The sequence below is a fragment of the Acomys minous genome (genome assembly GCF_964271855.1).
Source record: "Acomys minous genome assembly, chromosome: 11".
Classification (NCBI taxonomy): domain Eukaryota; kingdom Metazoa; phylum Chordata; class Mammalia; order Rodentia; family Muridae; genus Acomys; species Acomys minous.
The window spans coordinates 111,280,800-111,308,500 of NC_140492.1; the positions used below are offsets into that span (position 1 = coordinate 111,280,800).

The 27,701-nt window shown below is 48.0% G+C and overlaps 1 protein-coding gene across 15 annotated transcripts in view; it reads left to right on the top strand.

The window, feature by feature from the left end:
- The first annotated feature begins 1,649 nt into the window (after positions 1–1,649).
- The window catches only part of LOC311608128 (chondroitin sulfate proteoglycan 4-like), a 97,602-nt gene continuing 71,550 nt past the window's right edge, over positions 1,650–27,701 (top strand). For 8 of the 15 annotated variants that reach the window (XR_014782850.1, XR_014782851.1, XR_014782852.1 and 5 more), the window contains exons 1-5: positions 1,651–1,950; positions 10,183–10,346; positions 11,024–14,593; positions 16,269–16,739; positions 19,013–19,189. Coding sequence is in view for 4 of the 15 variants with exons in the window: in XM_084800410.1 (XP_084656536.1) it covers positions 1,872–1,950; positions 10,183–10,346; positions 11,024–14,593; positions 16,269–16,739; positions 19,013–19,189 (4,461 nt within the window). In the remaining 11 variants the exon portion in view is untranslated. Of the gene's footprint in view, positions 1,951–10,182; positions 10,347–11,023; positions 14,594–16,268; positions 16,740–19,012; positions 19,190–27,701 lie in introns of all 15 variants that reach the window. The other 7 variants (XR_014782844.1, XR_014782845.1, XR_014782846.1 and 4 more) reach the window with 1 other exon arrangement.

Below are 27,701 nucleotides of genomic sequence, written 5' to 3' on the forward strand. Positions count from 1 at the left end.
CTGGATGTGGGCGGGCCTCTACAGAGAGGCTGTGGGCAGAATTCCACGCGCCCAGGAATGGAGTTAGATGTCTACTGCTTGCCTCAGGGCTTGCAAATACATGCTTTGCTGACGTGGTGTTTGTATGAAGTACTTCCCACTTCAGCCCCCAAAACACCCATTGTGTGGAAGGCTGGGTCCTTGGTTGGTTGGTTGTGTTGATTGACACTGGATCATGAAAGATTAATCTGCTGACCAATTCATAGCTGAATGGCTCTTAGAAAGTGGGGACCTAATTGAGGGAAGTGGGTCAGTGGGCATGGCTTTGAAGGTGTATTTTATCTTAAGACGTTTCCCTTGGGCTGTCTGCTCCCTGGCTGCCAGGAAGGGAACAGCTCTCTCCACCTTGCCCTTCCACTGCTGTGTGTCTCTTCACTTCACATCTGGAACCAACTGACCACGGATGGAAATTTCTGAAGCCATGAGCCAAATCAGCTTTCCTTTCTTTAAGCTGGTGTTTGTTTGTTTGGGGTTTTTTGTTGTTGTTGTTGTTGTTTGTTTGTTTGTTTTTTGTCAGATGTTTTGTCACCTAGGGACAGAAATGCCACTAATAGTACACCCACAGAACCCAAACCAAAGTTACCGTGTCTGGGCTCGAGTTGACAGGTTGCTTTTGGTTATAAGTATGGAACCTAATTCCAGGTAGATTCGGTTAAAAATGGACTTGGATGGTTTATGCAAAAACATCTCGGAAAGGATTAAAGTACAGCTGGTTTCCGGGATGACTGGAGATGCTAGGTCCCAATCTCAGATGGGGCCACGGCCCTTTTCTACATCCCGTCTTCGTTCTGTGCACTAGCTTCCTGGAAAAGTCAGAGATGGGAGCTACCCATAGTTTCTTCTCCCACGCCCTCCTTAGATGCGTTCTGTGGAAATCTTCAGATTAGAAACTGACTGGCCCGCCTCCGGTCATGAGTAGCGCCCCTTGCCTCTCCCTCCACAGCCTGTCACATGACAGAGGGGGGTTCTTAGAAGTGGATGCCAACTCCTGTTTCCCACACATGGTGGGGTAGGCAGTAGAGTGCCCAGTGGAGGGGGAGGTTCCCAGGATCGTGGAAGGCTGCTGGGTAGACAAAACATGTTTTCTTAGAAGTGGAACAGTGGCCTCACAGATTTTCGGCTGCAGAAAAGGTCAAAATGTGATTCTATGCTTAAAAAGCACTTTATTACGGAACTAAAAAGGGAACAGATGGGAAATGAAGTCATCGTTGGTTTTACTACGGACAAAGCAGGGACTAACATTGACCGTTCTGGTAGCCGGAGAGCTGGCATTTTGACAAGCTCCAGCATTGCAAAACGTAGCACAGAGAAAGAAGCAGGTTCGGAAAGCCCTGGAATCCTCCAGCCAAACCATCTCCTTGGACTCTACTTGTATGGGGGCTTCTCCTCTCTGTGAATTATTATAATAACGGCTCCCGAGGAAAGAAATGAGAGTAGCGTATCAAATCTTAGGTCTTAATTACTCTGACTGGTAGCTGCTCCAAAAATTCAAAGGTTTAACTTAGGGACTGGGACCCCGCCTCCCCGCCAAGCCTGCTGCCCAGAGCTCTCTCTTTCTCCGCTCAAACACACTGAGCTTTAGATCTGCAAGCGGGGAGAGGGCCACCAATCCCCTGTCCCGTCTGTCGCCTGCGTGGCGTTGGAGCCCACAATCTAGCCCTTTCTGAGTTCACCCTGGCGGCGGACCCGCCCTGATCCCGTGCAACAGCTGCAGGTTGCTAAAGTGCCCCTCCCCGTCGGGCCGCGCGGCCGGGGGCGCCGCCCCTCGCCAGGCTGTGGGGCGCTCGGCGGGCGGGCACCGGCCCGCGCAGGTAGAGCTCGGCGCGGCCGGGATGGGGCGGCCCGGGGCCCGCAGCCTCGTGCTGCTCACCGCCTGCCTGGGGCTGTGCGGGCCGCGCGGGGCGCTTGGAGGTATGCGTCCCCCAACCTCCCTTTCCAGCCCAGGGCGAGCCAGGCCAGAGGGCGCTGCGTGGAGAGGGTGGGCAGCCTGCGTGGGCAGCGCGGGCCGGGGAAACGGCGGGGCGCGTGGGGAACGCGGGGTACGCGGCTCTCCGGACCCCAGGCGCGCGCAGGCCCCGCGTGCGTCCCGGAGCTGGGCGAAGCGGAGGACGCGGTGCGGCCCTGCGCACAGGCTTCCCTGCAGCCGACCACTTGTAACTCGCAGCCCGGGCCTGCGCCCCACCTCCTCGCCCGCGAACTCCGGGGAATTTTAAGGTCGGCCATCTGACCAGCGGAATGGCGGACTATTGAGGGCGGCCCTGCTGGTCCTTTTCAAGTTCGACCCTGTAGCTATCTGGTCGCGTGCGACCTGCAGTGAGTTGAGGTGTCTTCAGTTCATCTGGGGTTGTCTTTGAGCCCTGGCTTCTCATTATCGCTTAAGCCCCGACGTAGAGGGACCTTAACTTTTCTGAGCCCAAATGCAAAAAGTGTTTTCGTTTTTTTTCATGGCGGTTTTTTGTTTGTTTGTTTGTTTGTTTTGCCTACCTTCCTGATTACTAAGCACGTGGTTCTTTAGTCTTTTACAAGACTGAGCCCCAATTCCTGGGCCTTCCCACCCTCAATTTAAAAGACTTCCAGACTTTTTTTTTTTCTTTTAACCTAAAAGAAATTCTAAGTCACAGGCATTGTATGCCTGTAATATTTGATTGAGATTCTGAAGATTTCAGTTCATTATCAGGTTGGCCAAACAACACTGTCACGGCGACGCGCACGGGATCACTGCGTCATGATGTCACTGGCAGCTTTAGAGTAAAGCTCCAAGAGCCACCTAGGCCCTTGAAGAATCACTCTGCCTCTAGTTCAGGTGGTGAGGAGGCTGCTTAGAAGAGCTCTCCTCCTCCTCCTCTTCCTCCTCCTCCTTTTCCTCCTCCTCCTCTCTTCCTCCTCTTCTCTTCTTCTTTTCTTCTCCTTCTTCTTCTTCTTTCTTCCTTCCTCGCCTTTATTTCCTAGACCCTCATCTGTAGGCTGTGCTGCCTCTCTATGCCTGGTTCCAAGGGTGAGTGTGGCAAAGGGCTGGAGACCCATGGCTGCTGTGACTGAAGGGACAGGTGTGAGTCGAAGAGGAGAGTGACCCCAAAGAGCAGTGAGCGGCCTCTGACAGAGCCCAGATGGTCTCAGACAGAGAGCTGGTAAGAGTGTGGGGGCGATGAGAAGCTCGGGGCGTAGGACCCCGCGAGGCAGGGGCTTCAAACTCTTCGCGGTTCCTTCTCTGGGTTTTGCTTTTGCCTCCTTAAATTTGCCAGGGTAACAAGACGTCAGAGAGACTTAGCTAAAGCAACTGCTTAGCCAGCCGGCTGAGAATGGGAAGTAAACATCCATTTCCTTCCTTTCCTGTCCATTACTTCCCGCTCCTCTTCCCATGCAGTTAACTCGGGGCAGGAGACAGTAGGGCGTGTATTCATTTTAGCTTCCGAGTGTGGCTTCTTTGTTCAACAAAGAATTCCAAAGCATGCACTTTACCATGCATGTTCTTCATCCATGGCCTTGACAGCATGTCACATAATGTAGGCCAAAATCTACTTCGTGATACTTGGAAGAATATTTTTTTATTATTATTATTTTATTTTTATGTGTATGAGGAGAAGAGGAAGCCCTTGGGTTTCACCATGTCAAGGACCCCCCAGCGCCTCAGATCCATACAGGAATGGCAAAGGCTTCCCCTATCCCTTTGGTGAGGTTAAGAGGGGAATGGTAAAGCCTTTCTTTGGCTCATGTGTGGATGTTGATATGTGCATGTGTTGAAAATGCCCACCACAGCCCACCCACCCCCTCCACAATTTGGGCCACAGTAGTCCCCGTACAGAGACTACTCCTGCTAATACCGCAAACCCCACCTCCTTGTTTATCTGCCTGGAATAACTCTGCCTCCATGTTCAGCTATGTGCAATAACTGCGTCTCTCTACTGACTGAGCTTCTGCGAGCCACGGTTTCTCTAGTAGAGAGCCCAGACAATCTGACCCCAGCTTTCTGTCCGTGTGCTGGTCTGTCTGTCTTTTCTTCTTTCCCTTCCCACCCCAGTCAGGTCCAAGTTCCCACAGTCATGAGTAGATGCGGAGTATTTTTTGCGTGCGTGCACGTATGTTTACCACATGTATGCCTGGTGTCAGACGAGGCTAGAAGATGGGATTCGATCCACTGGAGCTGGAGTTACAGACAACTGTATGTTGGATGTTGGGAATTGAGCCCAGGTCCTCTGGATGGTCACTTTATGCTTGTAACTGCTGAGCCATCCCTCCAGCCTTGAGGCTGTTTCCCTGAGTTCCCATGTGTATGATTTGAGTTCAGTCTTCCCTCTTGTGTCCTTGTATAATCCAGGGTGTTTCCTTGAACAATTGAGTTGTCCAGGGTGAGCTCTGTTCTTGGTCAGCTTGGCAAGTCACCGTAGCAGGAGCCGGCTTTGTCTGGCAGTAGATATTTTTTAGTAGAAGCCCTGTTGGTGCACACGACTCAGGCCTTTCTATCTGTGAATCATAGTACTGTCACTGGCCACTTTCTGAAGATGACTGGATGCATTAGATCCATGTTATCAGTGGATTATTTTCATTTATTTTCAGTATTTCTAATTTTGACTACTTTCTTTTTGCGTTCTAACAAGACCAACTGGGCGCTTGTCCAAGAAGTAATGTGCCAGGTGACCCGTTGTTTCACACTGCTGCTGCTTGCATATTTTTAAGTGTATCTTGAGTTGTTTGGAAGAATTTTTATAGCTATAAGGAAACAGCCGGGGGACTGAGTTTGCTTTAAGGAAAGAGAGGTTTCTTTAGCTCGTGACTTTGGTGCTGGCTCTGGTGAGGGAATCATGGCACCTGGCTTCGTGTCAGAAGCCTGCAGGAGGGCAAGGGGGAGCCAGAGCGTGTCCAGGGCGGAGCTAGTCTTGCATTTTAGAACACTTCTCTCCAGAGACCTAACAAGGATTCCCTCAGAACCATCGTAATCTCTTCTGGGAGTGATGCCTTAAGTAACCTGATACCTCCCACTAGTCACCACCTTTTAAAGCTACTGTCATCTATTTGGCATTGTAGAGGCCAGCTTCCCCAATGCAGGAACCATTGTGGGGGTACAGACCACATCCGAACTAAGGCCAGACATAACATTGCCCCAGATACTAAAAATATAGAAAAGTCATTTTAATTTTCGGTGACAAGTAGATCTGAAATATGTTCCTAAGGACTTCTTTAATTATGTTATATCGTAGTTCACAGAGCCTCTAGACCCATTTCTCTAAAATACAGAATCCCGCCCAGCTCTCCACACTGTAAGCTACGCATTGCTTCCCGTTGTTTACATAATAGGCTCCAGCCTTCTTAACAAGCTCGTTTGCTTCCCAAGCTTGTGTGTGCGTCAACAACTCAAAGCACAAAAGTCTTTTCACCCAGGTCTCCATCTCAGTAAGTTTCATCCAAACCCCAAATCTCGACGTGGATTGCCTTTCAGCCTCTTCTTCCCCCCCCTCCCCCCCCCCCCCCCCACTGCTGCCTACCCGCTCTTGAGCTCGCTCACTGCTCACTTTGTTTCTTGGCGCCCCTTGGCGCCTGTGTTTCAGTACTGCTGCCTTCTGAGTTACAGCCTCGTTGTGTCATTTCCCTAACTGGTTCCCTTCTAACCCTCTTTTGGTAGAGTCCTGATTTCTGAGGCGCTCTTAATAAATGAGTCTAACGTGTGCCAGAATCTGTTCTATGCCTTGAGAACTAGGCAGTGAGTGGCCTGACTAACAAAGCTTTTGATCTCCGCATTTTACATTCCATTTGGGGTGGCATGTCACTGGGGCCAGATAATAACCAGTGGCACAGATTTTTAAAAAGCAGGGCTTTATAAAGGCCATTAAAGGAGTGGCTGTCAAGGCCACTCGTGTTGTAAAGGCACGTTAGCTGCCCCTTCATGTGGAGAAGGCAGCCCCTCCATCGCTTGTCCATTGGCTCCTTCACCCTTCAGGTTGCTGCAGCTTCAGGTATATCTGTCCCATCCCCTTCATGTAGGGCAGTTAGCCAAGCAAGACCTTCAGTCCCTTGTACGGTCACTTTCTTTGTTTTCTCCTTTCCTCAGGTCCCATCTCCTAGGTCTGGCCTGAAGCCCTACTGGGGTCCTTTAGCCAGGCTGAGTGATTCAGCTGTGCCCTAATCAATAGCAGTTGTGATCACCTGATTAGCCCTTGTGCTTTGAGTGTGAAATGCCTCACTCCACCCAGCTTCCCTCCCATACCTCTCCCCGCCAGGCTCCTTTGTTCAGGCAGCTGGTCCTCAGCTGGTGGTGCTGTTTGGCAAAGCTGTGGCGGAGCCTCACTGGAGGAGCTGTGTTTCTTGGGACAGGCCTTGAGGCTTTCTGGCCTGGCCTTACTTCCTTTTCGCTCTGTGCATTCGGAGCGTGGCTGCAGTGTGACCAGCTAGCCACCACGGTGTCCGTCACTGCTTGTGGCCATGTCTTCTCTGCCAGGATGGGAGACGTATATCTCCATCCCTTCTTTCTCCTTTGCGTTGCTTTCCCCCCGGGTATTTTTTTTCCTAGAAAAAGAAAAGTAATTAAGACAACAACAGCCTCTTGTGTTTACCTTGGAATCTTTGTTCCTTTGTGGACCTGAGAAAGGCATGCTTTGCTTTGATTGCTCCCTCATACTCCAGCTCCCACTCTTCCGTCCCCACCACTGAAGGGCATGCTCCTCCCTCCCTCCCCCCCCCCTCTGTGTGTGTGTGTGTGTGTGTGTGTGTGTGTGTGTGTTTTGTTTTGGTAGTGTTTCTCTGTGTAGCCTTGTCTGTCCTAGACTCACTTTGTAGACCAGGCTGGCCTCGAACTCACAGAGATCCGCCGGCCTCTGCCTCCCGAGTGCTGGGATTACAGGCGTGCGCCACCACCGCCCAGCTGGGCACGCTTCTCTTTGGGGCACATTTTTAGGTTAGATAAGCAGCGAGCTGTTAGATTAAGCCTTTTCCTTCTGCTCCTGACGATACATGGCACAAGCTAAGCACACAATAAACAGTAAGCCAAAGCCAAACCCAAGACAAAACAAACAAAAAACCAAAATGAAACCAAAAGCTAGAAAGTTTGGATGGAAGTTCGGAAGAAAGAGTTCTAATCAATTCTAAGGTAACTATAACTAAACGTCTCAAGGGGGAATTTGCAGGTCAGCGTAATCCTTGCTTTCCAGGAGCCCCGTGTTTTAGCTACCTTCTTATCAAACACCGGTTGGCACTAAGCGTTTGAGCTCTTGTTTCAGCACACGCAGGACTAGGACAGCATCTTTACTTCCTGTTCGACCTTTTTAGAGACTGACATTGCATCCTTGCCTCCGCCCCCCCCCCCCCCCCAGGTCATCTCTTTCCCTTCCAGGAACTGTTTTCACTTGCTTTCCTGTTTGTTCTTACTGTTATCCTGAGGCCTCTCTTAGAGGCTGAAAAGATGGGGTCAAGTCCAAGGTAATCCAGGACATCAAGTGGCTTCTCACTGTCAAACCAGACGTTCCACTTCCTTGTTTTTCTCTGGAGGCGATGGAATTTTCTGGCCGCCAGCTGGGACTGGAATTGATTAGTGCCAGAGAGGTGAAACGTTGGAAAATATGTAAGGATATTGTTTGTGAGTGTTACTTTGTCATCGCAGCAGGAGATCTTATGATTTAGAAAACATTTCCTGGCTTTGAATACTTAACAACACAACCTCCTCGCCTGTCAGAGTTGGGATGTGCGGGGCGTTCAGCAGGAGCAAACTCAGCTGGGTGGGAGGTTCATGATGGCTTGCTTCATCTTAATGACATTAGCTCTATATTCTAACAATGAGTTTACTCATTAATATACTTACTGACACCGATTGACTTCTTGCATGTAATTTTTGTTCACTACTCATCAGCCATGTGTGCTATAGGTGCCTACAGTGTGTACTGACCGTCTCCAGTCTCCCGTTACCCTCCTACCTCTCTGCTTCTAGTCACCCCCTTCCTATATTAACAATGACAAAAGAAAGAAGACTTCCACATAGGAGAGAGAATCCGCTTATCTCACTAACCCAGTGTTCCCTGCGTCCACCCGTTTTGCTGTAGTTAATTTTATGGCTGAATAGTAATGCATTGTGTATCTAAATGTTATCTCTGTCCATCATCCATCAGTTATCTGCAGTTTTCTGACTTCACTTATCCATTTGCCTGCTGATGGTTTTTAATCTCAGCTGGTTCTGTAGAAAACGTGGGCGTGTGTGTAGCTCCTTCCTTGCTTTCCCGCACATCCCTTTGGATGTTTGCTCTGAGAAGAGAAGGCTGGGTCTTATGGTAGGACCTGGTTTACTGTTTTCATACTGACCGCCCTAATCTACATCTCTGTCGGCATCCTACGAAAGTTGCTTGACTTCTGCCTGTACTTAGCACCGCAGCTTGTTTACCGTTTTGGTGACAGTCGTTCTAATTAGGGTAAGATGACGATGTTCTGGTTTTTAATTGGAACTTTCCAAGTCGCCTGTCACATCAAACATTTTCATGTGTCTCATTTCTTCTTTTGAGGAGTGTCTGTTCAGATCATTAGTAAGAATTTGTTTCTGCCGCTGTTGAGCCTTTGAGTTCCTTGTGCTGCCACACCCGTCTTTGTTTGTGTTTCTTTACTTATTATATATTCATTTTTACAAAATGGTACATTTAATTGGAAAATTTTATACATGTATATTGTGTATTTCTCACATTCTCTCCTCCCCTGTCTTTCTCTCCTTCCTTTTCCCCATTTCCTTTCTACTTTCATGTCATATATCAGTATGTATGTATATATATATAGATATATATATACACATATATATACATATATATATATATCAGAGTTAAAGAGACCCACTGTTGACCTTGGCATGGTGCTATACACCTTTAGTCCCAGCACTTAGGAGGCAAAGGCAGGTAGATTTCAGAGTTTGAGGCCAGGGTGGTCTACAGAGCTAGTTCTAGAACAGGAAGGGCTACACAGGGAAAGCCTGGGTGGAGTGAGAGAGAGACAGAGAAACAGAAAAGACAAGAGAGACACAGAGAGACAGTGAGAGGTCGAGAGACAGACTACAGCCATGTATTTATTGAGACACCCAAGGTAATCCTATGGACACCCTCTTTGCATGTGTATTATCCATCCCATGTCCAGCCGACCATGACCCCAGGCAGGTTGTGCTGAGAGTTGCCCTTTGCCCTAGCTGCTGACAGGAGCAAAAGGGTCCATCCTTAGAGGTCCACAGCACTTGGGAAGAAACGCTTCTGCAAACTCTGAGGTGCTAGCTTTAGTAAGAGAATAACCCACATCTGTGGGCTCAGAGGGCACAGGGCATCTAGGAGCCAAGATGCCTGACTTCACCAGTCCAGATACCTAGTTTTCACACAGCAGTGTCCTGCTTTTATCCGACCAGAGCCTTTGCCTCGTTGGTGCGAGCTCATTTTGAGGTTGGCTACTCCGATGACTGGTTCTTCGGAATGAGTCTTAGCTTCCTCTGCCCCACTGCAGGAGATGAATATGTCGTAGTTCATGATCAGTACTGGCCTCTCCCAGTGTATCTTTTCATAACACTCCAGTCTCGTCACTCACGACCCAATGTCACTGTTCTCACGGTTGTATTTGTCTTCTGGTTTTTATTGCTTAGTGTTCCACAGCGAGACTAGCACATGGTCTCTCACTACTCAGTCCATGATCAGAGGAACATTAGCATCACTGCTGGGGGTTCTTGGGCCCTAACCATTGTGACAGTGACACACTCACCCTAAGTGTCATTTCAGTTGAGGGTGGGTCAGCATCAAATCCCTCCCAGAGTCACTGTCTCAGGGGACCCGCTAGGTAAGCCTGAGATGGAACTTAACGTTCAAGAAGTTTCTTAAACGGAGCTTGGAGTCAGCCCCTGCAGAGGGCAACAGGGCAGACTTGTGTGGATGAGGAATCTGAGCTGCTGTTCGGTGTCAGTGAAAGCCTTGGCTGCTCCTTTGGAGGGTTCTAATGAAGAGGAGACCTCTCAGAGCTGTCCTGACTTGGGTCAGAGAAAGCTGAGCCTTTGAACATCTATTCAGGGCCTGTGGGACACCCTAGGAGGCAGCCGTGGCCTTTGGCAAGGTGGCTTTCTTCAGCAGAGTCAGTCAGTAAAGAGGAAGAGAACAGAAAACATAGTCATCGTACAGCAAATATCCTGACCTGTGCATCTCTTCCCCACAGCGTCTTTTTACGGCGAGAGCTACGTGGCGCTCAGCATCACCGAAGCCTCCTCTGAGCTGTCGCTCCAATTAAGATTTCAAACTAGCAAGCCGCAAGGCCTACTTTTTCTTGCAGCTGGAAAAACTGACTACTGCCTGATACAACTTCTGTCAGGAATACTGCAGGTATGTTTAAAGAATATTTAAAATACTTAAGCACTCGGTTACTAGAGAACACAAAAAGAGAAAAAAAATGTTTCTCACTAGAATAAAGCGATATACCATTTATTTAGGGTGGGATTGTCTCCAGTTTTTCCAGCATGTCTTAAATATTCTGACTCTGAAGGTTTTTTTTTCCACTTCAATAACTATAGGAGGTTTTCATGCCCAAATTTATTTCTTCCCTCCCTCCCTCCCTCCCTCCCTCCCTCCTTCCCTGGCTTTTGTCCTTCCTTTATTTTGCAATAACAAAATAACGTGAGGCTGGGTAATCTATAAAGGAAAGAGACAATAGGTTCATTTCTGGGGTATAAGGATGATGCTAGAGTCCGCTTGGCTTCTGGCGAAAGCCTCATGGTGGAGGAAAAAGAGCAAGAGGCAAGCCTGCTCCCTAACAACCCCCTCTTATGTCTCAGTCCATTTCCCCAAGAGAACTCACTCTCCAGAACGGCATTGCACTGACCCCCTCTTAACAACCTAATGGCTTATTTGAGGCCCCAGTGCCCCTCAGCACCGGTGGGTCGGGATTTAAGCCTCACCATGGGTTTTAGTGGGGCTAATTCACAGCAACTCCATAGCCCCAATAAAATCCTACGAGAACATTCTTGATGAGGTTCGTTAATCATGGCTCTTGTCTCTTTCAGGTGAAAATAAATGTGGGTGCCGGCGAAGAAATCCTCCTTTCTGAGCAAAGACTTCACGTAGACAATTTGGTTTGGCACTCGGTGGTGCTGTACTACGGCAAGGGTAACGTGTCCTTGGTCGTTGACAGGCATCACCAGACAGCTGGCCAACTGGCTGGTGAGACACATAGCTTCACCTTTCACCATGGAATCTATGTAGGAGGTCGTGGGGGACTCAGTGTCCCTTACCTGGACAGAAAGACCCCCAACTTCCGAGGATGCATGAAGGGCGTGGTGTTTAACCAGAGGGAGATCCTGGCATCCCTTCGGTCTTACCCCGGTTTTAAGAAGGTTTACGAGGTGTCACTGGGATGTGACGATGCGTTTTTTGCCGGGAAGGATGAGGCCATTAGCTTTTTCAGCTCTAGGTCCTATGTCGCCTTCCCAGGATGGGAGGTCCACGCGGCAGGGCTACTGAGATTTGCTGTGCGAACAGGAACCCCGCAAGCCTTGCTTCTGTTTCAGCTTGGTAGAGGAAGTGATTTTGTTGCCTTGGAGATCCGCGAGGGCCTACTGACGGCTCACGTAGGGAGGGGCGGAACAAAAACACAGCTTTCATCGTTCATCTCGGTTAGCGACAACAGGTGGCACACTGTTCAACTCAGAGTCACGGGGAGGCATCTGGACCTCGTGGTAGATGGACAAGGCGTAAGGGCAGCACTGCCTCTGCAGAGCCAAGGGTTCGCGTCTGAAGGCCCCCTGTTCGTGGGAGGCCTGGATGACCGGATGTGGAAGACAGTGCGGGGGTTAGCACTTGTGTCTGTGCCTGGGAAATCTGCTCGAGGCATCTCTCTGAAAGGATGCCTGAGAGCCTTGGAAGTCAACTCAGAAGACAGAGCCTTGAAGGATGCCCTTATTTCCAAAGACATCTCTGTTGGGTGCAGCGGTGAGGCTACGCATGGAACAAACCCTTCTGTGATGGCGGAAGACCTGGCCCGGCCGGAGCCATCCCCTTCTCCTGCAGTTCCCACCGCTGGTTCCTGTCTGGCAAATCAAAGTGGCAGTTTTTTGGTTTTGAATAACTTGGAAGTACAAGAAGGCGGGCGAGCCTTGCTGGGACAAAGGCATATACAAGTGAACGTGGACTTTATGGATCTGGGCATCAATGGCTCTCAGATAGTGTTTAAAATACAGGAAATGCCAACCCACGGCTTCCTTCAAGTAGATGTTTGGCCTGCACGGGAAATGGTGAGGACTTTCACCATGCTAGATTTGAGGCGTGGGAGCGTGTGGTATGTCCACGATGGTTCAGAAGAACCTACAGATTCTTTTACATTTTGGGTCTTCTTCAGTAGCAACCAGGCAGTGCCATCCCAGCTGCAGGATTCCGTCCCACGGGTCTTGTGCGTCATTGTCCTTCCAGTGAACGACCCCCCATACCTTAAGCTCCCAGAGGGACCCTTGCTTCTCTTTGAGAACACTAAGCAACGCCTGACCCCCAGCGTGATACAGGCGTTAGACCCTGACACAGATTCTCGGCATCTCAGCTTTTCGGTTCTTAGCAACTTCAACTCGGATGCTGGCTTTTTGGAAAGTGCCAAGGACCCTGGGCGAGCCATCAGTGTTTTCACACACGCGGATTTACAAGACGGCCACGTTTTCTACGTGCACAGGGGTCGCCGAAATGCTCGGATTGTTCTGAGAGCGACTGATGGTGAGCTGGTTAGCAATACCGCGGTGTTGCGGGTGATGGCTGTTCCCTGGGACTTTGAAGTGGCTGACGGGGCTGGTGTGGTGGTGCCACAAGGAGGTTGCGCTCTCATCACTCAGAGCGATTTATCCGTGAAGGCGAATGGTAGGCCGCAGGAGGTGCACACTCGCTATGAGATCACTCTTCCACCTCTGTTTGGGCAAATTCAGCATCAGGGATCCAACGGGGAGTGGAAACAAGTTAGTGCCTTTTCTCAGCGTTCTGTTGGCCTGAGTCGAATCCGATACTGTAGTTCATCCAAAGAACTACAGCATGAAAACGTGACGGATCACTTCAAGTTTAAAGTTAGCGTAGAAGGAAGAGTAAGCAAAGAGTTCCTGTTCCCTGTGACTGTGCAGTGGCTAAAATTGACACTTCTGAAAAATACTCCCCTAGAGATTAGCAGCGCTAATAAGAAAGTACTGGGGCCTGGTCACTTGCAGGCTGCAACGGGGAGTGTGGACGTAGCCGACCAGGATATACGTTTCAAATTACTGCTTCCGCCTAAGAAAGGGAAACTGCTACTTGGCAATAAAGTTCTTAAAACAAGCTCGATTTTCAGTCAAAAAAACATTACAGACTCTAAGGTAAGCTATGAACCTCAGGAGAGGCCCGGGGGAGACTCACAGGATACGTTTAGCTTTTCAATTGTTGTAAAACACATAGAATCAAGAGATTATCTCTTCAAGATAAACCTCAAAGCAGATAAGATGCAGGCGCATTTCATTTTAACGAACACTGGGTTGTTTGTAAAAGAAGGAGAACGGACAGTCATTACAAAATCAGAATTATTTGTTCAAACGTTGGACAATCATGTCTTCCAGTACAAAGTCACCAAGGGTCCCCACCACGGGGCACTGAAGTTGGCCAGCTCTTCCACTTCCCTGGGAAGTGGCGATAGCATCACTGAGTTCACAGATGAAGACATAGTGCGTGGAAGGCTGATCTATGTCCATGATGATTCTGAGACCCGGTGCGATGAATTCTGTGTCTTGGCCTCTGCCATGGGTCTGGGCCAGCAGGGAGGGGTCAGGAGCCTTGACCCCGAGCACACGTCCACAGAGATCAAAGTCAGCGTTTCTGTTGAGCTGAAGAATGACGAGAAGCCAGTGCGTGTGGTGGAGAAGGTCTTTCACGTCGCGCGGGACAGCCAGCGCTTACTCACACTGGCTGACCTCCGTTACCATGACCCTGACGTAGACTTCGATGACGGCCAGTTGCTGTACACTCGGCGCGGCATACCGAATGGAGAGTTGGTGAAAGCGGGTGAGCCGACTCAGAAGCTCTACCAGTTCAGACAAGAGGACCTACGGGAAGGGCGCGTGCTCTTCCGGCACCACGGTGGTCCAGACTCCGCTCGGTTCCTGCTGTTTGTGACCGATGGCGTCCATTACACGTCGTCCCTTCTCGAAGTCAGCATCTCAGAGCCCTACCTCCACGTAGTCAACAACACAGGGCTGCTTGTGCGCAGGGGGATGGACGGCTGCCTCACAGCAGCCAACCTGAGCGTCACCACAAACCAAGACGTCAGAACAGACCGTGAGTTTGAATTCCGCATCGTGCAACCGCCAAGACACGGCAAACTCCTGGTCAACAACTCCGTGTTTCACTCATTTTCCCAGCACGACCTGAGGCAGGGACACGTGATTTACAGGCACAGTGGCGACGGCAACTTCGATATGTTTAACCTGACAGTGCATGTTAAAGACGCCTACTTGGATGTGAGCGTCTGTGTTCAGGTGTCCTTGGAGGGTCACCAACCCTACACTCAGATTCTGCACAGCAAGAACCTTATAGTTGAGGAAGGGGAGACAGTAAAACTGAGTAGAGGAAGGCTCCAGGTAAGGGAAGCCCAGAGCACGGAGCATTCTACCTGCCTTAGACTAGTAGGGGCCTGTTCGTTTGCTTCTAAGAATACCATTTCTGCCCGTCTCTGTCTCTCTGTCTCTCTGTCTGACTCTTTGTCTGTCTGGCTCTCTCTCTGTGTCTCTCTGCCTCTCTGTCTCTCTGTCTCTCTGTCTCTCTCTCGGTCTCTGTCTCTCTGTGTCTCTGTCTCTCTCTCTCTCTCTCTCTCTCTCTCTCTCTCTGTGTGTGTGTGTGTGTGTGTGTGTGTGTGTTTCATGGCACTGGGAATAGTGTGTATGTGTTCACGAACACTTCTATACATATTTATGTGTCACTGAGATGAAAAGTTAGGAGGTTTGCGGTCTGATTCTACCAGTTTCCTGACACTTGGAAATAGAATCTGCGCAATGTTCAGCCTTATTTGAAAGCCGTGTTTACATTCGCAGTCATGTGTGTGCCCTTGCTTAGTGTAGTCTGAACTAGGACTGAGGGGGCAAAGTATAAGGTACACGAAGGGATCTTTGTTTTTATTTGTTGCTAACAGCAGTACTAGCAACGTTTCAGTTGATACGGGTTAATCTACGAAGGGAGGAAGTAGTAACAGACATAGAAAGCGTTTTCCAAGCAGCAGAGGGCACCACTGCACAGTCTCCTCTTGACTTCTCCATGTGGCCTCCTTTCAGTTCCCTGAAACTGATGGATAAAACTGGTCTAGACCAGCGGAGTAGGTCCAGGGTGAGAGCAGAGCCACGCATTGAAACACAGTCCTGTGGAGGAGTTTGACCAGGCTCCTGTTTTAGAGGAATCTCCTGTGGGGTGCAGGATGCACAAGTTGTACTTTTTGACAGGCAGGCTGTCCTAACTCTGCCTTGGGGGCTTGAGGCAAGCTTCCAGGTGCAACCGGAGCTGCCGGAGACGAGTCTGAGCTACGATCAGTTCAGTAAATAGAGAGTTTTGGCTAAGGGAACAGAGGGCACCAGCTTTTCACAATTCTTCTTTGAGCTTACAGAGGTAATATGTTTCACCACAAGGGGGCATGTCCTCCCCTGTGACTGTAATTGAATTGCAAATACAGTTCCGAAATGGGACTTTGCTGAATCAATAAAATGAAAAAGTATGGGAAACGCTGAGCTAGTGAAAGTAGAACTAAAGATGGGAAGAAAGCCCTTCCCCCTACAATTGTGAGATTTAGTGAGTCAATTACTTTTCCTTCTACCATCTTTGATTTTTTTTTTCCTCTATGATTCCCCTGCCGTGGCGCGAGGGATCAAATCCATGGCCCTGCACATGCTAGGTGCTATACAAGCTCCAGCCCTCTCCTTATAAGATGTAATTCTTTTACCTACATTATTTAAAATATCCAGGGTTTTTAATGGTATGTGCAAATATTTCATTGCTACTCAAGTGCCACTGACCATTAGTTCCTTAACATTGATTGATTGATTGATTGATTGATTGATTTTGTGACCAGGATGGATGATATTCCAAATCTTGGCATGGGCCCCCAGATCAGTCCTGGCCTTAAGCTGTGTAACAGCCCTGCTTGTAATGTAGGCAACTTGCTGATGTTAAGAGGAGCCGTTTGGTTCATCAATGGCTTAGATGATTCTAACAGCTCTTCCTTCATATGCTTTTACTCTTGTGTCTGCCTGTTGTGCTTGTGAACGCAAGGCTGGGCATGAAGGAGATATTCCTTCAGAGGCAGTATTCATCGTCAGAACCCCACCAAGGCACGGGTACCTCCAAAAATCCACAGCAGAGGACGTCAGCGTGGACGCAGATGGGAAGTCCCCCCTGACCTTCACCCAGCAGAATCTCGACGAGGGCTGTGTCCTTTACGTACAGACAGCTCCCGGCCAGCAAAAGGACCACTTCACCCTAGACATGACGAAGGACTCCCGGGTTGTCGGGAGAGTGGAGATGCTTTTGGACATCATCCCGAAGTGGATACCCCTGGAGGTGCAGAATCTCACAGTTCAAGAAGGCGGCTCGGAAGCCCTTCTGTCGGCCCACCTCCAAATCCCAAGCGAGCATTTTGAGAGTCTTGACTGTGAGTTTGTTCTCCTCGAACCACCGAGGCATGGCTATGTTGAGAGTTCGAGGTTTCCGAGAGCAAAGCTAATGAAGTTTTCCAGGAAGCAGGTACTCAGTCTCAGTTGCTGCATTTGAGTGTGTGCTGTGCCAGAGGCGGGCTGGGATGGGCGCTTTATCATTTAGACTCAACGGGCTGTGGGTGTGATTGGGACCTTGGAGGCCAGCTTTCCACAAGGTGCTGGAAAGCTGTCTGCAGAATCCTTGCAGAGAGCATGTTCACGTTGCCTAAGCATCTTCAATGGTGGTGTCTGCTTCCTGAGCAGGAGGGACCTTTGTAGTTTAAAAACACTTCAACCTTTCTTTTCCCTGGCCTGAGTTTAGGAACTCCTATTAGGTCCTGGCTCTGTTGAGCACGCAGTGTGCGGCACTGTTCCCAGAGCAGGTTCCCCTGGGCTTGGTCTTTTGTCACATTCTCCTACTCTGACTTTTGACTGTGTCATCCTGACTGTGGACCTTGACAAGAGCGCCCTGTCCCTCTCACTGATACCTGGAACGTTGGGCTATTTCATCTTTGGTGAGGATTTTCCATTCATGTATCCCTTTGTCCAATCACCAGGTGTTTTACAGAGGATGTACTATATGCTAAACATGGGTCACAAGTGTCCAGAGTGACTCAGTCCTGGTAATCAGCAGGCTGGATACATCCCGCAGAGAGCAGATAAAATAACCAAAGTCAACTCAAGGTTGCTCTCTGCTTTTTTTTTTTTTTTTTTTTTGCTTTGGTCTTATTGTTAGACTTTGCTTTCTTATCATGAATAAATGAATGATTTCCACCATTTTATTTAAACTTTGAAAATTAGCCAGGAGGTCTCCCTTATAAAGCACCTAGGATTAAAAACAACAACAACAACATGTTCCTATGATATTTCCGTGTTTTTAAAGAAACCAAAAAATGCTCAAAACAAATAAGTTCGTGAGTATCTTGTGTCTGGGCTTCTAGAGCTGGGTGAGGGGGACATAGCAGTGAACCAAACATACAGTCACCCCTGTCCTTGTGGAATTTTCTCTCCAGGGGAAAGAGGGAGGCAGAGAGACAAGAAATGTGTGAAATTCATAGCATATGGAATAAAGGTTAGTACTAGAGGAAAAAAAATGAGTAAAGCTGAAACAGGAGCTAGAAAGTGCCGGCACCTCTGTCAGATCAGCAGATATTTTTCTGGCTTTCAGAAGCTAGGAATGGACACACCCTTTCCTCAGCTTTCAGCCAAATATCGTTAAATGGTATGAGATTTTGGGATGCATTCCTCGTGGGGGGTGTAATTTGGGGGAAGTGATGCATTTCTCCGGGTAGAGTGTCCTAGAAGTGCGCACTGTCGGTGTCTCTAAGAGCTTTTCCCCCTGAGTCCTCTCATCTTGTCATCAGTCCCTCTCCATTCACAAGTAGCCAACAGCGTTATTCTAGGAATCTGAGGTGAGGCCTGTTATTTTGGAATCTTCTACCCACTGAACTCCAAAGAAATTCTCATTGTGCCTGTGTGAGAGGCCGTGGTTTTCCTTGGAGGCCCTAACTGGACCTTTCAACCCTTGTCAGGAACACCCCTGTAACATCAAAAGGCTCTGCTCAGAGGAAGTGCACCACAAGGATGGGCAAAGTTCAGCGGCTAAAATTTTTGGCTAAATTTTGTCAAAGCAAGCACAGCCTCAGAGACTTGTTCAGAGCTCCAGCAAGCCCTTTGGAGCATTGGGAGTTCTTGCCGTTGTGTTTGGGTCATATTCACTGTAGGTAAATTTCCATTCGGCTTAAACCCTCTCCTGATGTCTGGTGCTGAGCGGTCATCTTCCGTGTTTCCAGTAGAGGAAAGGAATTTGCTGAGGATTTTGGTTACTACAAATCAAAGATGAATAACTAAATCACCCAGTGGCCATTTCAAAATCAAAATAAAAATGGGAATAAAAGTAAATATTTACATTTGCTTTATCACTATGGAAGAGATCTTCTGTGGTAAAATAATTAGACTGTGTATATTCTGTGATAATCTATCCACAGGAGATGCATATTAGGTGAAGAGACTTATGATTTTGTTGTGAAGGTGAGGGCTTAAGATTAGGAGGTAGTAGGTTGTCTTAGTGACATTTCTGTTGCTATGATAAACATTACCCTGACAAAACATGATTTAGAGAGAAAGGGGTTTATTTCAGTGTACAGTTGCAGGTTATGGCCCACCATAGCAGGGGAGTCACAGTGGACGTTGCATCACATACATAATCAAGAGCAGAGAGAACTAAATGCATGCTGCTTGCTTGTTTGCTTATGTTCAACTCTATTTTGACTCTTAAATAGCTCAGGACCTCCTGATGCTTTTGTCTGGTTTTGGTTTCAGGTGGAGCAGGAGTTGATTCACTACGTTCATAGTGGCAGCGAGGAGCTGCTGGACAGTCTCACCGTCTTGGCAAACAGCTCCGAGCTTGGAAAACAGAGTCGGCCTCGGACCCTTTTTGTGTTTGTTGAGTCTGTCAATGATGAGGCCCCAGTGATAACAGCCAATAACATCCTCCAGGTGAGTGCTGCATGCTTTTGATTTAATACAAGAACTTTGGGGCAACCAGATCGGCTCTGATTTATATTGATGCTATTGTAAAATAGCAAAGCATTCCAGGACCAATGGGCCCACTGTGCCGGCAACCATGGAGCCCGCCAGGGGCTAGTCTAGGTAGCCAGTCTTGCGTTTGTTCAAAGCCAGCTGCAGTTTGAACATGTGGTACCATTGGAGGTGGTGTGATCTGGGAGCAGGCTTCCTAGTGCCTCTGTTGTCTCACAGCTTGGTGAGTTCCTCGGCCTCTGCATTTCATGAGGAAATACGTAGGCCTTTGGAACTTTAAGTTTGAGTTTTCTTTGCAGCCTTTACCCTGTTCCCCGAGAACACTATGTATTGGCCGGTGAAGCTTCTAGAACTCCTGTCTTCAGTTACATCTGTCCCTCTCCCCCACAACCCAGGCTTTTCTGGAGCAGTTTCCACAGAAGTTGCTTTGTAGAGAGTCCTCCAAGAACAGACCTGTTGCCTACTGAAAGAAATGGTCCCCTACCCAGATCTAGCCAATGGACCAGACATTCTCCACAGTGAGTGGAGAGTGGGGTCTGACTTTCACATGTACTCTGGTGCCCCATATTTGACCACGTCCCCTGGATGGGGAGGCCCGGTAGCACTCAGAGGAAGGATAGCAGGCTACCAAGAAGAGAATTGATACCCTATGAGCATATACAGGGGGAGGAGGTCCCCCTCAGTCACAGTCATAGGGGAGGGGAATAGGGTGAAAGCAGGAGGGAGGGAGGAACAGGAGGATACAAGGGATGGGATAACAATTGAGATGTAATATGAATGAATTTTTAAAAATGGTAGCTATCAATGGTGGCTAAACCCTGCTGTAAAAGTTTACACTTCCTGGATGCTCACTGAGACCTGCCTTCTATACCTGTAGCCCTCCCAAGGAGTGTAGTCATTAAGGGAGGAGTAGCCAAGTCTCTCCACCACTCAGGATGACACCCTCCTGTCAGAGAGGGGAGACCTCTCCGAGGACAGGACTTTTTAATGGAGGCATGAGTGCTAGGGGAACCAAGGCCTCATCTAGGCGGGACTGGCAGGACTTGTCACGCTGTGGCTAAGATTTATCTCAGGGAAACAAGTTAAGCAAAATCACCAGAGAGAAGCAGCGCTCGGGGTGGGGCCCAGAGGAAACTAGGTCAGCTCCCCGGAGTGCTTTTCCAGTGAGGTCACGCGGGACACAGCCAATTGGCCCTGTGAGTTGTGACAACACATGCAAAGTGGCTTCTACCACAAAGCTCACTAGCTGCCGAGTGGCAAAGATGTTCTTTGGGAGTGGTCAGGTCGACCGGCATCTTCTGCCTGGTAAAGAACCCAAATCCCAGACTCCCAGGAGAAAAGCAGGAGTCGGTCACATGGATAACATTGCAGTTTCAGATACGGCGAGTCCCGGTTATCATTCGGGGAATGTTCTGAGCCAGTGTATTAAATTGGTTAGCAGCCCCAGGTGCCAGTCAAGGGCCAGGCTTATAAGTGGACCTCGCTAGGGAGCAGAGTCTGCTGTTCACTCCTGAGGAGTGGGCTGATTGGATGGTTCATTTGTATGCATATTAGAGGGAAGAGCCTTACTAGCCCAGGAGTGTTCCAGAACAAAGGTGAGCAGGCTGAAGTAAGCCTGGCGCGTGCCGACAAAATCTCGTGCGAGAAAAAGGATGATAACTATTAGCTCCGTGTTGAGAGTTGATATCTGAGCACAAGGACCCATCAACATGATGCTGTGTTGTTCTTTTGGTTTCCAGAGATAATACTGGGCAGCAGTCGGCATTTGCGAGTCACATCCCCACCTGCCCTCTGCCCCCCAGCCCCAATCCCACCCCCTGTTATGTGTCAGGCTCAACTTTAACTGATTAAATGATTTCTCATTTAATTCTTTCCTTAATTCGTATCATCAGAGGAGGGTTACAATAAATATTTGAGGCAATGAAAGGTCAAGTCACTTGACAAATGCCATATAGTTAGTAAAAGTGGGATTTGAGCCTGGGGAGTCCGAGCAGAGCCCACACTCCTGCTACCTATAATGGGAGTGGTCTGGAGGTAACAGGTCCTATGGTCCTACATCAGTATTTTAAATACGTGTTAAATGAAACAGAATATGTAATGCCAAAATATTCTGTGTCTAACACACACACACACACACACGTACACATACACTAGTTGGTGTGTAAAACATGTTAACTACTTTGGGTAATTGAAAGGCTTGCAAGCCATGAAGCTAGCAAAGCCGGATGTTTTTATGTGGCTAAGCAGTGCCCCCTCCATTATTCTGTCTGTTTCTGGAAAAATGTGACCTGTCTGTCTGCCTGTCTGCCTGCCTGCCTGCCTGCCTGCCTGTCTGTCTGTCTGTCTGTCTGTTGTCTGTGTGCATTTGTGTGGCGTGTATACGTAGAATGTAAATCAACACTGGGTATCTTCTCCAACCGCGTCTTCTCCTCATTTTTTGAGGCAGAGTCTTTCTCTGGCTTGGAGCTCGGAGTCGGACCAGCCTGGCCGCCTGGCCTGTCAGCACTGGGGATTCTCTTGTCTTCGCCTCCAGTGCTGGAATCGCAGGCACATGCCAGACAGGCCTGTCTTTGTATGTAGGTGCCATGGGTTGTTCAGGCCCCTCATGCGTGTGTGGCATGCACTTCACTGACGGAGCCATCACCTCAGCCCTGACACTTCATCTTCTATGACTCGAGTCAAGGTCTAGGAGATCATCTGTTGAAATCGCTAAATCCTGAGCTCCTGGAGACTGACACCATAGGCTCATGACAAAGTTATTCCAACCTAGAATAACCAGCACGCCACTGCGCAGACACTGTCAGGACAGACAGACACTGTCAGAACAGACAGTCAGGACAGACACTGTCAGGACAGACAGTCAGGACAGACACTGTCAGGACAGACAGTCAGGACAGACACTGTCAGGACAGACACTGTCAGGATAGACACTGTCAGGAAAGACAGACACTGTCAGGACAGACACTGTCAGGACAGACAGACACTGTCAGGACAGATGGTCAGGACAGACACTGTCAGGACAGACAGACACTGTCAGGACAGACACTGTCAGGACAGACACTGTCAGGACAGACAGACACTGTCAGGACAGACATGGTCAGGGTTCTTTGCTACATTAGCGGTCCGCCGTCTGCCAGGCGGCAAAGCCTGCCTGTTGTCCTCAGCTTTGAAGTCTCCTTGTGACGTGTCGTCCTTTCAGCTCTGCCAGCCGAGTTAACCCTGCCTGCTCGTTGCCCTTCCAGCTAGAAAGCAGGTTGGGATGGTGACCAGGACGCATCTTCTTTTATGCCTGGCCATCTCACTCTATGGACTGCTGTGGTCATCCAAAGTCATGGTCACAACAAAGGAAGAAAGGTAACAAACAAGAATTTAAGTAAAGGAGGTAGAGTTGAGGGGACACACACACACACACACACACACACACACACACACACACACACACACACACACACACACACCAGAGAGACCGGGGGAGGGACAGCCTGAAGGTTTTAGAACAATGTCGTCTTGTGCATTGATATTTTAAAGCACAGTAATAATATCCATTATCAGTCTCAATTTCAGCTAGAAAAGGAGCCAAGAAGCATCAGGAGTTGGCCCTTTTAACTTAGAAAGCCTGTCTAGGCAGTTCATGGAATCTGAGATACACTATTATTTTCTGCTCCCAGTGTTTTTTGTTTTAAAAATATTTCTGTCTTTCCCACTAGACTGTCTGGTAACAATGACAAATTAGCATGGAAAGACTAAGTGTATTGGCCATATTGCAGGGAGTTCCGTGAATCAAGTGCCAATAATATTAAAGAATCGTTGCGTCTGTCAACACTTTTCTAGAAGTAAATGTGGAAAGCATATGCACTAAATTAAAATAATAACCGCAAGAGTATATTTTCCAGTAGCAGATATGAGGCCATTTCTCCCCAGATTTAGTGACATTTACTGACAACGACATTTCTTCTCTGCATTTCAGAGCAGCTCATTGGTGAAGATTATGACCACTTCCTTCCCACTTACAAGGTGGCTAATACTTCCGGTGTATTTAGTCTGTGCCTGGTATTGGGCTCAGTGCGTAACATAAGTCTTCAACAAACTCTATTGGGTATCATTTGTGTTTACAGATGAGGAATCTATAGCACAGAAGAATCTTAGCCGAGATAGGGAGGGGGAGGGGAGAGGGAGGGCACTTCAGGGAGATAGCAAGTAGCAGAATCAGGTTGTGAGCTTGAGATCTTAACAGCCGAACACTATTGCTTCCTCCTTCACAGTTACAGTGGAGCCCAGGGCTCCGGAGGAAGTAGGAAGAGTAGGCAGCTTCCCGGGTATATGCACACCTTAAATGTGGAGGGGGAGTCAGGGTTAGAAGAAGTGGGCTACTTCTGCGCTGCGTGCACTGGCTGTAGAGAGTAGCAGTGGGGCGGGACAGTAGATATGACTTCCCCAAATAACAAACTTAGACGGAGACAGACTCAGGGACAAAAGGCAAAGTGTGACTCCCACAAGGCCTTAAGATTTGTGTGTGTGTGTGTGTGTGTGTGTGTGTGTGTGTGTGTGTGTGTGTGTGTGTGTGTTTACATCACATTTATCTATTTGGGGTAGGGGGTATACACACATGCGTGAGTCTTGAAGTCAAAGGGCAACTTGCAAGGAGCTGGTTTTCTCCTTCCACTATGTAAGTCCCAGGGGTCATGCTCGGCTCCTCAGGTTTGGTAGCAAGCACCTTTTCCTCCTGAGCCACATCAGTGACCCAGATTTTATATCATCTTCAGGTGATCTTATCTGGCCCTATCCCTCTTACTCCTGTCAGGGCCTGTGGATGGCATGAGTATCCACCCAGAGGCTGCTCTGGAGAAGGACGTGGGAGTGGAGAAAGCAGAGTCCCCGATGGCTTTCTGGACTCTGGGTGGGGGTTCAGAGCCAGTGTCTGAGCACTGCCTTCTCTGCCTCAGAGGTTCCTGTGGTGTAGCTCTCCTGCAGTGACAAGACTTTAAGCCGCAGGCCTTGCAGGGCCATCTCTCAGGGTGTTTGGTGGTGTGAGTGGGGTCATTTGTGCGTGGACAAACCAGACTCATGGTTAGGGCATCCCAGGGGACTCCTCTGCTCTGAAATCCATTCTTAAGAGTGCTTTTGTATTTAAGCATGGCCAGTGATCCTTTTTTATATAGGACACATAAAATTCTGGCCACAAGGGGGCTTCATTTTCCCACTTTCCAAAATACTGTACTATAATACTATAATGCTTTGGCTTCTTTTTTACCCCTCCCCCCCCCAAAAAAAAGGAACCGTTTAGTTATTTTTCTGTTTATTTGGCTTGGCTCGGCTTTGCATGTTTGTACAGTGCTGGGAATTGAACTTGAGCCAGGCACAGCGGGAGAGTCAAGGCTACAAAAGTCAGTCACAGTCACGGGGTACCACACAGAAGGGCAGCTAGTTAGAGCGTAACTCCCCTGAAACCTGAAATCTGAAACAAAGATTGGGGTTTTGAAATGTTGGTGTCAGAGCTTGGATGATGCTGGGTCATTACTAGGCCTTCCTTACACAAGCAGAGACGAGCTTAGGTGTTCTGCCCCGGGGGCACGTTGCTTGTTCTCAGATACTTATTTCTTGAGCCTTGGATCACTTTCAGATCTGAATTGGAGTCTGAGGTCGTTGCTGTCTCTCCTCTCTCCCCTATTTGAAGTTGCTATGACCCAGTGCCGGGCACTGAACCAAGCTGCCCTTGAAGCAATGGGGCTGCAAATTGAACTAAATTGGATGTGAATAGAAATGAAGACCCGAGGGTGGTTTTTGTTTTAAGTGACAGGTTTTCCATTTGTTTTGGAAGATGGTATGCAGATCCCAGAGGCGAAAGGCAGAAAGCAATGCTTAGCCATAGAGGAACTGCAGTGGGAAATCCGCTTCGACAGCGCTGCCATATACCTGACTGGAAAAAACATGAGTGTCTACAAGTTTACAGGAAAAGAAATGGTAGCACACTCCCAAATTAATTATTATTCCTGAAGAAATAAAAATAGGCCACATGCAATGATTAAAAAATATGAAGCCTGAGACTGGTAGGCATGGAATTTTGTTAAACAGGCCAATTTATATATTTTATAGAAACTGCACCCTTCCAACAAGTTAAATTAAACCTAACACCTAGTAATTTGAACACGCAGTTAATTTTGTGTTTCCAATAGACATAGAAAAGTTGATGTCCTTAGAGCTTGCTGCTAAAATAAAGTCTTCAGTGAGTGTGTTCTGAATGGTGAGAGAGAAATGGCCAGTAATTGCAGTTGTCAACAGGTGAATGCCTCATCCTGTTATGGATGCTGTGAAATTAAGCAAAATATCCAGTGTGTGTGGTAGGAAGTAGACTTGGTCCTATTGCCATAACTGGGCCAACTTTTGAGTACTGTTTAAACACACACACACACATAAATACACACGCACACATATACACACACACACATTGACACACATACACACATATACACACACGCACACACGCACACATGCACACACATACACACACATACATACACACACATGCACACACACATACATATACACACACATGCACACACATACACATATACACACACATACATGCACACATGCGCACACACGCATGCGCACACATACACACGCACACATACACACGCACACATACACACGCACACATACACACACACACACACTGGCTTGAGTAGATAGAGCACTTGCTGCTCTCGAAGGCTGGAGTTTGTTTCCCAACATCAACACTACACAGTTCAAAACCACCTGCGAGCCTGGCTTTGCCACCCAGCACCACAAGACAAGATCCAATAATGTCTCATCCTCAGAGCCTAATCTCATGAAGATAACGGGCAACACAAAGCTAGTGTTTACTAAAGGCCTGCTGTGTCTCAGGTAAGGTTGTGCAAAGTGCAACATACACAATAATCCCACTATTCCTTGTTACTAATAAGAGAAATTAAAAGATGTGGACCTGAGGATGCTTTTTTTATATTAGGTTATTATATTATATATGTTATCTTATTATATAATCTTTATTTAATAAATACTAGTAAATACCAAGACAGTGACTTGAACCCTGGTTGTCATTGGACAAAAACAAAATCCAATGGTTTTGGAAAAGAAAATAATTTGGGCCGGGCGTGGTGGTGCACGCCTTTAATCCCAGCACTCGGGAGGCAGAGGCAGGCGAATTGCTGTGAGTTCGAGGCCAACCTGGTCTACAAAGTGAGTCCAGGACAGTCAAGGCTACACAGAGAAACCCTGTCTCGAAAAACCAAAAAAAAAAAAAATAATAATAATAATAATTTGAACACAAGAATTAGAATTTCGAGCAGTGCTATTGTTCTTGGCATGTGTTAGTCTTCAAGTAAGTAACTGTCTTAGTTGCTTTTCTACTGCTGTGAAGAGACACCTTGACTAAGGAAACTTACAAAAGAAAACATTTAATTGGGAGCTTGCTCACAATTTTAGAGAGTGAGCCCAAGGCCATTATGGCTGGGAGCATGGCATGCAGGGCAGGCATGGCACTGGAGCGGTAGCTAAGAGCTTACATCTGATCTGCAAGTTGGAGGAAAAAAACCAAAGCAACTTGGCCTGGTGTAGGCTTTTAAAAATCCCACAACCTTCCCTAAGTGACACACCTCCTCCAGCAAGGCCACACCTCCTAATCCTTCCCACACAGTTCCACCAACTGGGGACCAGGCATTCAAACATAGGAGCCTATGGGGCCATGCTCATTCAGACTACCACAGTAGGCTTGTAGAATGGAACACAAACTTGTATGTGTAAGTTCTGGTGTGTGTGTGTGTGTGTGTGTGTGTGTGTGTGTGTGTGTGTGTGTGTGTACGCACGCACATGGGGATTTTTTTAAATGTACAATTATTTTATGACCATAGCTGCCAACTTTCACAAAGTTAAGGGATCATTCACAAATGAGGATTTTCCCTGCTATCAGTAGATGGAACTTTAGGTAGAATTTGAATGATTTTTATTGTCTGGATATCAGGCTTGGTATGAAACTTTTAAAAACCCTACATGCCTTCTGAACTCCCATCCAAACTCTGTTTCTGTGACGTTTAGATGACATGGGACATGAAGTGTCACTGTGGAAAAAGAATGCTTCTTTTGCTGAGGAAAATTGTTCCTTTTGAGCATGCAGTGTGTCCATTGAATGGAGTGAAGTCTTAGATGCTCTGCTAAAAAAGCATAGAAGCAGGTACAGTGCTAGTCTAAGAGTAAAGATGGGGCATTCGCTTCAGGGTGTGCACATAGTTCTGTAAGGAAAACATAGACAGAGGTGTGAAAGCTCAGTGAATGATAAAGCCGCTTGCTTTGGGTGTTACTGAAATATCCTGTGTCTTAGTCACCGTGAAGAGACACCACAACAAAGGCAAGTCTTACAAAAGAAAGCATTAAGTTGGAGGCTGGCTCACAGTTTCAGAGGGTTAGTCCATTGTCATCATGGCGGGAAGCATGG